Source organism: Rhinatrema bivittatum, chromosome 1 (genome assembly GCF_901001135.1).
Source record: "Rhinatrema bivittatum chromosome 1, aRhiBiv1.1, whole genome shotgun sequence".
In the NCBI taxonomy this organism is placed as follows: domain Eukaryota; kingdom Metazoa; phylum Chordata; class Amphibia; order Gymnophiona; family Rhinatrematidae; genus Rhinatrema; species Rhinatrema bivittatum.
The window spans coordinates 183,657,594-183,669,912 of record NC_042615.1 but is presented as its reverse complement, the minus strand read 5'-3'; the positions used below and the strand labels follow the sequence as shown (position 1 = coordinate 183,669,912).

Below are 12,319 nucleotides of genomic sequence, written 5' to 3'. Positions count from 1 at the left end.
ATGGACTGGCCTGCGGTGGGCCAGCGCCGTCAGCCTCAGGGTTGCCCGGGACCCCGTAGCGCAAGTCCGAATAGCTGGAGCTAGGGCCGACGTGCCGCTGGTCAAAGCCCATGCCGCTGTACCGGTTGCTGCTGGGCTTGCTGTCGCTGTCGTAGCCGATCAGAACGCCCGCCTGGACGTCCAAGTTGGGCACTCAGGTCGCGGCGTGCATTCATGCACCTTCCCGCTGCCTTGAGCGCCCGCCTGGACGTCCAACTTGGCGCTCAAGGCAGCGGGAAGGTGCATGAACACACACCGTGACCTGAGCGCCCAGCTGGACGTCCGAGGTCACGGCGTAGGGTATGTAGGGATAGGGCCTGATACAGGAGCTCGTGCCCACTGCAAGTCAGCAGCGACAAGGAGCCCAGACCCACGAGAAGGCCAGAGGAGCCCCCGGAAACGGTGTCCATTCTTCCCTACGGAACCGAAGTACTCTGAGGTTAAGCGTGGTGGTGCCAGGTTGGGTTACTTTTTTCCCCCTTGTGCAACAAGAATTTTTTTCTGTGGATTGGGTTGGTTTGGGACTGGGCGGCTAAGTTCACCACACTAACGCCACACTAACGTCAGGGTAGGCGGTAAATTTGCAGGTTAAAGACGCGGCAAAATAGCTGGTTAAAAAGGCGATAATCTGGGCGAATGTTACTGTATTGGAGGGAATAGCTAATCCGATCATTAACATATCATATACATGCGGTGGGCGGAAAGGGATACGCGTCGATTTCAGTAAGCGGTAAGGACGTGTAAAACCAGATACTGAATCGCGGGTTAGACATACGCGTCCAAAATGTGCATACAAAGCAGGTTAAAAACAGGGTAACCGTGGCCGCGCTTTACTGTATCGGCCTGTTTATGAGGTTCCTATGTGGGAAAATATCAAAAATTGTGCTGAAATCAAAATGCAAAATCTTACTATCCCAGTATATTTTTTTACTACTACCAATTGAAAAGTCTGAGAAGTGATCAAGAGTTTGCCAACTAAAATGTAATATAAAAATACAGTTAAGTGTTTGAAGGCAAAAATTGAAGATGATGAAAAATGAAGTATTACTGATGAACACCAGTCAGGAGAGAGATCTCAAAGTGATCATATCTGATGATCTCAAGATTGCAAATCAGTGAGCCAAGACAGTGGTATGAGCCAGAGAAATGCTAGCGTGCACAGAGGCGCATAACCAATTAAAAAAAAATTCTTAAAAAGAGGCAAATTATATTCCTGTGAAAAATCTGATGCCTTTCTGCAAAGCTGAATTTCCCTTAGTAGAAAATCATTTTGCACATGCCAGAATGATAGAAGGAAGGAAGTACTGCTGGCCCATGCCAGCCAAAAGGAACAGGTGGCAGTAGGCCTGTTGGCCCCGACCTGCACGGTCAGAAGGCGGCAATGGTGAAAATAGCCTACACAGGCCATAAGAAAGAAGGTGGTGACATCAGCTCCACCCTGCACAAAGACTGAAAGGAGAGAGGCCATGCCAATCCATGCAAGCTTGAAGAATGTGGACAGCCAGGAGAGAAAAACTTTGGCATCAGGCTGGAGGAGAGAGGAATGAGCAGGTGGGGAAGAGGAACAATGAATGAGTAGGCCATGCTTGTGGGTTAACCGTGACTGCATGGATCAGGCTTAGAGGAATGTGAGAGCTAGTGGTTGAGTTTGGCTTTGGAAGACAGAGATTGGATCAGTTTGGTTTGGGGGGGGAGGGGCAAGGAGAGTGGTCCACTGCTATATGATGTATTATAATATTCCTGGGTAATTCTGCATATTTAATAATCAATCAAAGCTAAAATAAGGAAAAATACCTCAGTGGTTGTAATTATGCAATTTTGAAAAAAATATATAAATCTTAATATTGCATGTGCAGAATTTTTTATTTTTGGTGCAGAATTCCCCCACAAGTAATGTTATTAGCAAAATCTCATCTGGAGCAGTGTCCCCAATTCTAGAAGTTATACTTGAAAAATACAAACAAGGCTGCCCAAGCAAGGGCTGTGAAACTGCTGGAAAATCTGCATCATAAAACCTAAAGAAGATAGCCTACAAAAGAAAAAGATTCTGAGATTCAAATATTTTCAAAGTTAAGCATTGTTCTATTAATTATTTTCCATTGAAAAAGACAAGATAAGAAGCTCAATCAGACTAAACTCAGAAGCACTGGGAAACTTTTTTTTATAGCAAAGATAGTAGATGCTTGAAACAGCCTCCCCAACATAAACAAAAACAATCAACAGAATTCAAGAAAACACTGAGATCCTTAGCTTTGGAGAAATAGAAGTAAAGCCAAGTGGTATGAAAAAAAAAAAAAAGATAATGGGCACTAAAAGCAAGGCCATGAGGACCTAGGAGGCCAGGTGTTCGCACAACCTCATTAGTTTTGACAGCTCACTGGGTTATTACAAAGCTTGGTGGTAAAATATGGCTGGCGATGGATTTGGCTGGATTATGTAGAGAATCTTATATAGTTATTTAGCCAGAAGAATAGAAAACCAATATGGGGAGCAAACAAAAATTATTTTAAGGCATGATATTCAACAATAGGTTAAGCTTCTACAGCTAGCAACTGGGATATGGGAATACAATGTAGACAGGAATAACTGACCGGCGTGCATAAGCAAATGAGTATCTTTCTATCATCCAGTATGTTAACCATGTAATTATACAGGCCTAGTGGATTTACCATGCCATCATCCACGTTTGTAAAATACTTTTAGTCCTAAATAAACAATGTCCCTCCTCCAGCCAGGTAAGGTAAATTGCATGTGATCCAATAAGCTACTACTAGCATCAGTAGCATGGGATCTTCTAAGTGTTTGAGTACTTGCCAGGTTCTTGTAGCCTGGTTTTGCCTCTGTTGGAAACAGGATGCTGGGCTTGATGGACCCTTGGTCTGACCCAGAATGGCAATTTATGTTCAACAGAAGCAATATACCATTCCCAAACACCCTCTTCCCCACATCTCAGGTGAATCAATTAGCTCCTTACACAGCTACCTGCAAACTGGTGAACCGGCGGGAATCACTTCCCGCCTGCGGACAAAGAGTAAACGAGCTCCGGCTAAGAGATCCCCAGGGACCTCACAGCAGCGAAGATTTCTCCGGTCAGCCAAGATAACTGCCAGAGGGCCCTCCCAATCCATCTGCAGACCCGATGTCCCTCCTAAGACTGGGATGAAAAAAGAAGGAGGGAAGGCAGGCCGGCCGGCCGCATGGGGCCTTGTCATAACTCCTGCCATCACTCCCTCCTCTACACCAGTGCCACAGCTGAGATCAGCGCAGCACTGCGCTTTCAATACACGACGGTGTGTGAACAGCCCATCTTCACTTACCCGTCCGCAGTCGCTCGTTTCTTGCTGGAGGTGTAATCGTCTCCCAGGTCTAGCCGGTGCCGTTTGGACATCTTTGTTCGCGCGGCCGCCGCCGCCACCTTCCGCCCCTCCGTCTCTTTTCCTTTCCTTTCTTTCCCTAGCCTAAAATGAAGCGTCTCCCTGGCCACCGGATCGTCCAACGTCCTCCGCCTCGCGCACCGCTACCGTGAACCGAGAATGCGCGGGACACATACACACACACCGACCGAGCCAGAGTCGGGTGCGCGCGCGCACACACACACACTGAGCGCGAGCAACAGAAAATGGCGACCGGAACCGCTCTGCGGGGAACGGGGGCAAGGGGAGGAGTGTGAACGACAAAGTAAACACGAGGCTGCCCTAGCTATCAGGTTAGTTTTTACATTCCATGGTTACACACTGTAACTTCCGTTTTTTATCACTATATCACTAATTTGCTTTCAGGTGCTACTATTGGATTCAGTTGCGCGAATGGGATGCTGGGAAATACTACGCCCGTCTGGTGAATATCGATAGAAAACCAGGCTCCGATTTCTTTAAAATGTATAGGCGGTAGGTCGCTTTATACAGAACTGAATACCGCCCCCAAAAAAACCGTTTGAGAATAGTATTTATATAATTAGAGAAGCGCATATACAGGCATGGAAGGTTCTGGCGGTTGCCGGCTAGTAGAGAGCATGCATTGTGACGTCAGGGTCAAGGACTTCCTCTCGCTGCGTGAACGTGACGTTTTAGTTCCGAGGTTGGTTACATCTTATCCGGTGCGCTTGCATAGATGACTTTCTGCATCTGTAACGGCTCCACTTTCCTCCGACTACAGTTAGGGTGGTTTTTTTTATATGTGTTCTTTAGTAAGTTGCTTTTGTCCTTGTAATAGGTAGTAAGTGCAGTAGAGCCTTCTCAAAAGAAGATTCATGTAGCATCTATTTCTACAGTCTTACAGGTCAATACAGTAAAGTGGGGCCGCGGTTACCCCGCTCCTAACCCGCTTTCTACTCACTTTCCGGCCGCGTTAGCCCTTCCTGCGATACACAATCCCCTTTAACCGATTCTTATCGCCTCTTTAAATCACCAGGTAACCCCTTCCGCCCGCGGCATGTATATTAAAAGTAAACGATCGAATTAGCTATTCCCTCCCATACAGTAACGCGCGCCCCGACTATTGCTTTTTTACCCTGCCGTTTTGCCGCGCGTTTAACCTGCTAACTTACAGGTCGATACAGTAACGTTGAGTTAAAGATTCCCGGTCTGTAACGTGCTGGGAGCGCACAATACAGACGAGTAAGGCCATCCAGCGATACACTCTCCAGTTTCACGCGTCCTTAGCGCTTCCTAAACCCTTTCCGCACCCAGCATGTAAATGAACGAAAAAGCTGTATAATGAAGGAATTAGCTATTCCCCTGCAATACTGTAACGGGCGCTGATATTATCTCCTCCGTAACCCGCTGTTCTGCCGCGGCCTTAACCTGCTAGTTTACCGCCTCCCCCTAGTAGGAGTTAGTGTAGTGTAGTGTAGGGTAAAAACATTGCTTACCCGCCCTGGTCCCGTCCGGTCTCCTGCAGCCCCGTCCTGTCCCCTCCTCCCGAAGCAAAAAAAAAACAAACGAAAAAGTAGCAAGGCTCGGGCCTGCTATGGTAAGTGTAAAAAGTGTTAAAAACAAAAAACCTGTGTGTTATATAAAAAAATAAAACAATTTTAAATACCTGTCGGAGGGCCGTGGGTCCAGGCGGCCGGTGGGCGGCGGGCAGCCATCAGCGGCATCCGGTAGTCCCTTCTCCCTTCCTCCCTCCCTCCCCTGCCTGGATGAGCGCCAAAATCGCACGGGCGGGTCGGCAGCGGGGGGGGGGGGGGGGCGGCAGCAGGATCCGGGAGCGGCGGGTAGGCAGCAGCGAGATCCGGGGAGCGAGTAGCGGCAGTGTGTTCGATCGGGCAGGCAGGTAGGTGGCAAAATTAAGATGGCCGCCTGCACGGGAAAATCGTGCAATTGGCCGCTGAAGACGTGACGTCATGACGTTTGGCGTCACGGGGTGTGACGTCACGTCTTCAGCGGCCAATTGCACGATTTTCCCGTGCAGGCGGCCATCTTTATTTTGCCTCCTACCTGCCTGCCCGATCGAACACGCTGCCGCTACTCGCTCCCCGGATCTCGCTGCCACCCCTGCATCCTGCTGCCGCTGCCCCCCCGGACCCCGCTGCTGCCTACCCGCCGCTCCCGGATCCTGCTGCCGCCCCCCCGCTGCTGCCCCCCCCCCCACTGCCGACCCGCCCGTGCGATTTTGGCGCTCATCCAGGCAGGGGAGGGAGGGAGGAAGGAAGGGAGAAGGGACTACCGGATGCCGCTGATGGCTGCCCGCCGCCCACCGGCCGCCTGGACCCACGGCCCTCCGACAGGTATTTAAAATTGTTTTATTTTTTTATATAACACACAGGTTTTTTGTTTTTTACACTTTTTTACACTTCCTGGTGCCTGTCATTTCAAATGTCATTTGAAATGACAGGTACCAGCGCACCCAGGTTACTGTATAGGCGCTGTTACAGCGCCTATACAGTAAAATGGGTTGCGCGGGCATAACCCTTCCCTAACGCTTCACAGCCGCGGCATGCATTTGCATGCGATTAGAGGAGAGTATCGGGGAGTTAGTGAAGAGAACTGTGCGTGCGAGGAGGAAGGGTGCGCCTGACACTGCCGCACTGTTTTTACCGCGGCCTTACTGTATCGAGCCGTTACCGCCTACCCTTACCCCTGCGTTAGAGGCAGGGGTAAGGGTAGGCGGCAAACTTACCCCCAGCCCCCGCTCACCTGCCTGGCCGCGTCAATGGGTGCTGGTCTCCAGGGCAGCCCCAGTCCTCTCCCCCCTCCTCCCGAAGCAACGAAAGCGGAAAAAATCGAAAAAGCCAAAAAAAAAAAAAGTAGCAACAAAGTGGACGGTTCTCCTACGCTCTGGATTGCCAGTCCTCTCTCCCCTCCTCCCGAAGCAAGGCGCGTAAAGCAGCCTTGCATTGGGAGGAGGGGAGAGAGGACTGGCAGTGTAAAGCAACGACTTACTTTTTTCGCAGCCCTCCTCCGGAGACGGACATCGGCTGAGACGGACCGCGGCTCCCCTGCCTCCCGGCGAAGATGGATGCCTGCAGAGGCGAAAGCGGCCCCTGTGCGTGCAATTGGGCCGCTCAAGATGTGACGTCACGACGTTTGGCGTCATGACATGTGACGTCACGTCTTGAGTGGCCCAATTGCACGCACAGGGGCCGCTTTCGCCTCTGCAGGCATCCATCTTTGCCGGGAGGCAGGGGAGCCGCGGTCCGTCTCCGCCGATGTCCGTCTCCGGAGGAGGGCTGCGAAAAAAATAAGTCGTTGCTTTACACTGCCAGTCCTCTCTCCCCTCCTCCCGAAGCAAGGCTGCTTTACGCGCCTTGCTTCGGGAGGAGGGGAGAGAGGACTGGCAATCCCGAGCGTAGGAGAACCGTCCACTTCCTGGTACCTGTCATTTCAAATGTAATTTTGAAATGACAGATACCAGCGTGTCCATGAAGCGTTAGGCCAGCGCACCCAGGATACTGTATAGCGCTCTATACAGTAAAATAGGTTCCGCGGGCCTAACGCTTCACGGACGCTTCTTGGACGCGGCTTGCATTTGCAAGCAATTTAAATACAGTATCGAGCGGTAGGTGAGCCGGACTGTGCGCGCGGCAACCGCGGGTGCGCCCAGCACTAACGCAGCTCTTCCTACCGCTCCTTACTGTATCGGCCTGTATGAGACTAAATCCTAAAACAGAAAAGAATATCAGAGTTGTATACTTGTGATTGGAGTTTTCTATGGACAGAAGCACAAAATAGCCAGGCATGGGGGCCGATGCTATGAAAAAAGCGAAAAGACATTGCATACATTTAACGCGTGCACAATTTTTCGCCAGCACTGCGGATGCAATATTTAAATTAATCTGAAATTAAAAGCAGGCGAAAATGATGCGCATTGTTTGAAACGAAAAGGTTTGGCAACTAATACAATTGTTGAAGTACAAAAAAAACGATAAACTAGAAAAGCATATTTGAAATTGGCTTTGCGCCCCCCATTGAGCCTGTGACGTCAGCAAGCGGGTTATAATCCTATCAGTCGCAGGGTATATCAGTTGCTGCAACTAGTCAAACTTCCCCTTTGTGTTGAGTTCGATTGGACCTGTACTGGCTACAGACTGGTCCCTTGAATTCACATGACTTGAGTTTCATTTCATCTCCTTCTTTTTGCAAAGGTAAGAACTGGTTGCTTTCTACATATAAATACTTAATATTAGATATATATATATATATATATATATATATATATATATATATATATTTTTTTTTTTTTTTTTTTTTTTTTTTGGCATATAAGCAGGCCGATACAGAAAGAAATGCGGGCGAGCACACAGGCCAGTGTCCTGTGCGCGCGATACAGTAAATAAAAATATGCTAATTAGGGCCTGCGGTAAAAGGAGGCGCTAGGGACACTAGCGTGTCCCTAGCGCTTCCTTTTTGACAGGAGTGGCGGCTGTCAGCGGGTTTGACAGCCGCCGCTCAATTTTGCCGGCGTTGGTTCTCGGACCCGCTGACAACCACGGGTTCGGAAACCGGAGACCGCGATTTTCAAGCCGCGAGCTGATTTAAAATTCAGAATTATTTTTTACTTTGGGACCTCCGACTTAATATCGCCATGAGTGTACAGAAAAGTAGTTTTTACTGCTTTTCTGTACACTTTCCCGGTGCCGAGAGAAATTAACGCCTACCTTTGGGTAGGCGCTAATTTCTGAAAGTAAAATGTGTGGCTTAGCTGCACATTTTACTTTCTGAATCACGCGGGAATAACTAATAGGACCATCAACATGCATTTGCATGTTGCGGGCGCTATTAGTTTCGGGGGGGGGGAGGGGTTGGACGCGCATTTTCGACGCGCTATTACCTCTTACTGAATAAGACACTGCGTTTTCGACGCATTAAGACAATGCGTTTTCGACGCGCTATTACCCCATACTGAATAAGGGGTAAAGCTAGCACGTCGAAAACGCGCGTCCAACTGCGGGTTAACAGTGCTCTCCGCCGGAGCACACTGTACTGTATCGGCCTGATAGTAAATGTACGTCCTTGAATACAACATGTCGCAAAATCAATTATAATGGGCCCGCTATGTAAGGGTATTGGAAACGTAGTTTACAGTGTCTGGGGGCTCAGTTTCTTAACATTACCGTTCCTGGAAACCGCTCGTGTAAAACTTTTTAAATTTTTCTCAGCGCGTAGTAACGATTTTTATCGACATCCTATTCCTGTATGCTCGGCTCGCATCGTAATCGAACGGCCATAAAATTGCATTGTAGATCGATGTCTCATGCTTGAACGTTTATAATACTGGGAGCTGAGATGCAGGGACATTCTGATTTTGGAAATGCTTTCTAAATGGTGGGCGGCCACCCCGTGGCACCGACATTCTTATCCACTTTTCGAATGTCTGTTAGTTTCTTAAAGCCTGCCTATTTTTGTATTACTTATTTTGGGATAGCAATCTGGGAGGCTTTTCTCTCTCTGTCCATGCTATCTGGGACGCCTGTGTTTTTGTCCTTCCTATAGTCTGTTTTTCTATCCACATTCAGAATTTCCTTGCATTCGGGCCCCTGGAAATCGATTTTGCGACGCGTAGTTAAGAACGTCTGTTAGCTTCTTAAAGGATGCTCAATCCGTGTACGCTGGTGATTCTTTTTTGGCGCCATTAATGCCTGCCTTTTTTTTTTTACTTATTTTGGGGTAGCAATCTGGGAGGCCTTTCTCTCTCTGTCCGTGCTATCTGGAGGGCCTGTGTTTCTTTGTTTTTCTATCTGTCCATGCTCTCTCGGCGGCCTTTCTCTCTCTGTATCTGTCCGATCTGTTTTCTCATGTATCATTGCTGTACTTTAAATTGCCAATAACTGGAGTACAATACTTTTTGTTTCCTGTCTCTGTTTCGGCAGTGAGCAACTTACATGGAGAACAACGGTCAAAACACTGGTGGTCAACTGGACAGACATCAGAATGGGAATGGAAGAAAACGAATCTTGCATCTAGATGAAGAGCAGGCGGGTCCCAATGGTGTCCAACCTCCACAGAAGCATGTACATGATGTGTGCTTCTCTGATACGGAGAAGGAGCAGCTCTGCCAGAGCATCTGCGAGAACTACAGTGTGCTCTTCAAATCAAAGTGCCTGGATGAGCTTGCCAACAACATGGTGACTAACCTAATTGAATAGCAGCAAGGTCACAACTCTGCTGTTGCAGAGGGGTGGACTGGAGTCCAATCGGTCCTCCAGCAGATGCAGCGGGAGAATTTAGAATTCCAAAACAACATCACCGCACTGGTGAGAAGACTGTGGCCATGGAGGCCTTAAGCCAAGCCTTCACATCAGCGACATCACAGTGACAGTTTTATTTTTGTTTTCTCAATAAATTAGTTCCCTGTTTTTCAAAGGCTGCAATGTCTCTCATTTTTCCAGTGTTTTCAAGTTGTCTATTTTTTAACTTCTTATGCTTTATTCGACTATGATTAAGCGTTTCCCCAAACGTGGGAAACCTGCTAATAAAAACACAGGTGATAATGGCACAACCTCAGATTTTCTTCCCTTTTCTCACCTTTTCCCCAACCTCTAGACATCGCCACCTAGACACTGCTACCCCTTGGCTGGTATCTTCAGCTACTCTCTCCCCATTTCCCACTTGACTGGGTCATTACCCTTGTCATCATCCTGCCCGCTAACTTCTTCCTACTCTATAATATTTTTGCCCTTGCACATTACAGGGACAGCACTGGAGGCCGGTGCTAGTCATAATACCGGAAAGCCAACAGGACATGCATCAAAAGTTTTAAACTTTGAATAATATTTATATTTAAAAATTAAAACTATTTACAAATATACACGATGAGGGGTTGGGATGGAGGACAGGGATTGGGCATGTTCCCCGGGGGGGGGACGAGGAGGAGCGTCACTGGTGGGGCGGCAGAAGCCCACTTGGCTGGGGCCGGGACAGGATCATCAGCGATCCAGCTCCTGCCATGGTTGACAGAAGCTTGATCATCTGCTGCTGGCCGTGTACTAGCTCTGCCAAATTGGCCCCCCATACACCAGGAGCCCTTGCAATGTGTCCATACTGCGGTCCAGCCAGCCGAGCAGTGGGTGGCATCCAGGTGTGCCTCTAAATCATTGCGCAGGTCCTGGTACAGGGTCTCAATTGCTCTAGAGCTGAGACGGTATCTTCGCACCACTTCAGCCTCAGGCAATCCTAGGAGAGTTGTGCGTGACCGAATAACACGCTGCCTGCAGGGTCTACAGATGGCTCTGGGCTGCACCTGGAAACATAATAACATAAGGAACATAAGACATTCTGGGTCACAGCAAGGGTCCATCAGGTGTTTTTCTAACAGATCAACCACATCTTCAGCTTACAAAAGAGCAGTTGCAAACAGACCCGGAACGCAGGGTATCCTAATGGCCCAAAAATTGGACATGAATTCAACATATTTCAATGAAAATTTAAAAGGAAAGTCATTTCCTAACCTCTGCCTGCTCCACACGGTCTGCATGATCCAGTCTTCTGTTGTTGGCAGGGTTATTTGCTATTGCCCATGTACTTGCCCTAATTCTTCCTCACAGATGCAAGAAAAAGGTCAACATGACAAGGAAATAAACATCGCTAGGGCAGGACTTTCTGGAAATAATAGTGGTGCATTGGGTGTTGTTGCTGGGGGAGGAGGCGTTAATGGAGAATAGGCTTTCTATTAGATAGTGGTCGGACCAGGGAACTGGGGTACAGGTGGGGGTGGTGGTAGAGAGGACACCAGAGTTCTTGAAAATCAGGTCTAGGGTATGCCCTGCTTTGTGGGTGGGGGAGGCAATGATTTGTTGAAATCCTATTGCATGGAGGGGACTTGAGGAAAGCTTCACATGAGGAGGAGGGGAGTAGGGAGTCTACATGGAGATTAAAGTCTCCGAGGATGATGGAGGGGATATCAGCATTGATCCAATCAGCGATGAATTCAATGAGGGGTGAAGGGTTGGAGTCAAGAAAGCAGGTGGAGAGTAGACTAGACAGACTTGTAGTTCGGAGGACTTGAAAAGGCCTATTTCAAGCTTAGGCGGGGTGACTATGTGGACGGGTTTGAGGTTTAGAAGTTTCTTGGCTGCAAAGAGGAGGCCTCCTCTTTTTTTGGGTCTGGGGATAGAGAAAATCTCATAGGAAGAAGTGGGGAGTTGATTAATGAGTATCTTTAAACCAAGTCTCAGTAACCACTAGGGATGTGAATCGTTTTTTGACGATTTAAAACAATCGTCAGATATATTTTAAATCGTCAATAATCGTTAGAGCCGCAAAACAATAGCAATTCCCCCGATTTATCGTCAAAAAATCTTAAATCGGGGGAGGGCGGGAAAACCGGCACACCAAAACAAACCTAAAACCCACCCGACCCTTTAAAACAAATCCCCCACCCTCCCGAACCCCCCCAAAATGTTTTAAATTACCTGGGGTCCAGTGGGGGGGGTCCCGGCGTGATCTCCCGCTCTCGAGCCACGGCTGCGTTAATAGAAATGGCGCCGGTGGCCCTTTGCCCTTACCATATGACAGGGCAAAGGTAGCACCGGCGCCATTTTGGTTCCTGGCACCCGACATTACGAGTGCAGGAGATCGCTCCTGGACCCCCGCTGGACCCCCAGGGACTTTTGGCCAGCTTGGGGGGGCCTCCTGACCCCCACAAGACTTGCCAAAAGTCCAGCGGGGGTCCGGGAGCGACCTCCTGCACGCGGGCCGTATTGCCAATATTCAAAATGGCGCCGGTGCTGGGGGTCCAGCGGGGGTCCTAGTCGCTGCCCTATCAATTCCCTTACCCAACCTAGACTGTTCTGATCCCAACTCTGCACTAGCATCATGGAGCAACCTTACGGTGGATATCG

The 12,319-nt window shown here is 48.8% G+C and overlaps 1 protein-coding gene and 1 long non-coding RNA gene across 3 annotated transcripts in view; one reads left to right on the top strand and one right to left on the bottom strand.

The window, feature by feature from the left end:
- DHX15 (DEAH-box helicase 15) overlaps positions 1 to 3,482 on the bottom strand; it is a 284,488-nt gene extending 281,006 nt beyond the window's left edge. Inside the window, exon 1 of the mRNA XM_029590135.1 lies at positions 3,357 to 3,482. Within this exon, the coding sequence (XP_029445995.1) occupies positions 3,357 to 3,427 (71 nt within the window). The 5' untranslated portion in view covers positions 3,428 to 3,482. The remainder of the gene's footprint in view (positions 1 to 3,356) is intronic.
- A 131-nt stretch (positions 3,483 to 3,613) lies between these two features.
- LOC115084820 lies at positions 3,614 to 9,846 on the top strand. Of its 2 annotated transcripts, none has more exons than XR_003854654.1 (2): positions 3,614 to 3,745; positions 9,350 to 9,846. It is a non-coding gene; the product is annotated as an uncharacterized LOC115084820 (long non-coding RNA). The 2 variants fall into 2 exon arrangements; XR_003854652.1 differs by lacking the exon at positions 3,614 to 3,745 and adding an exon at positions 4,093 to 4,193.
- The last annotated feature ends 2,473 nt before the right edge of the window (positions 9,847 to 12,319 follow it).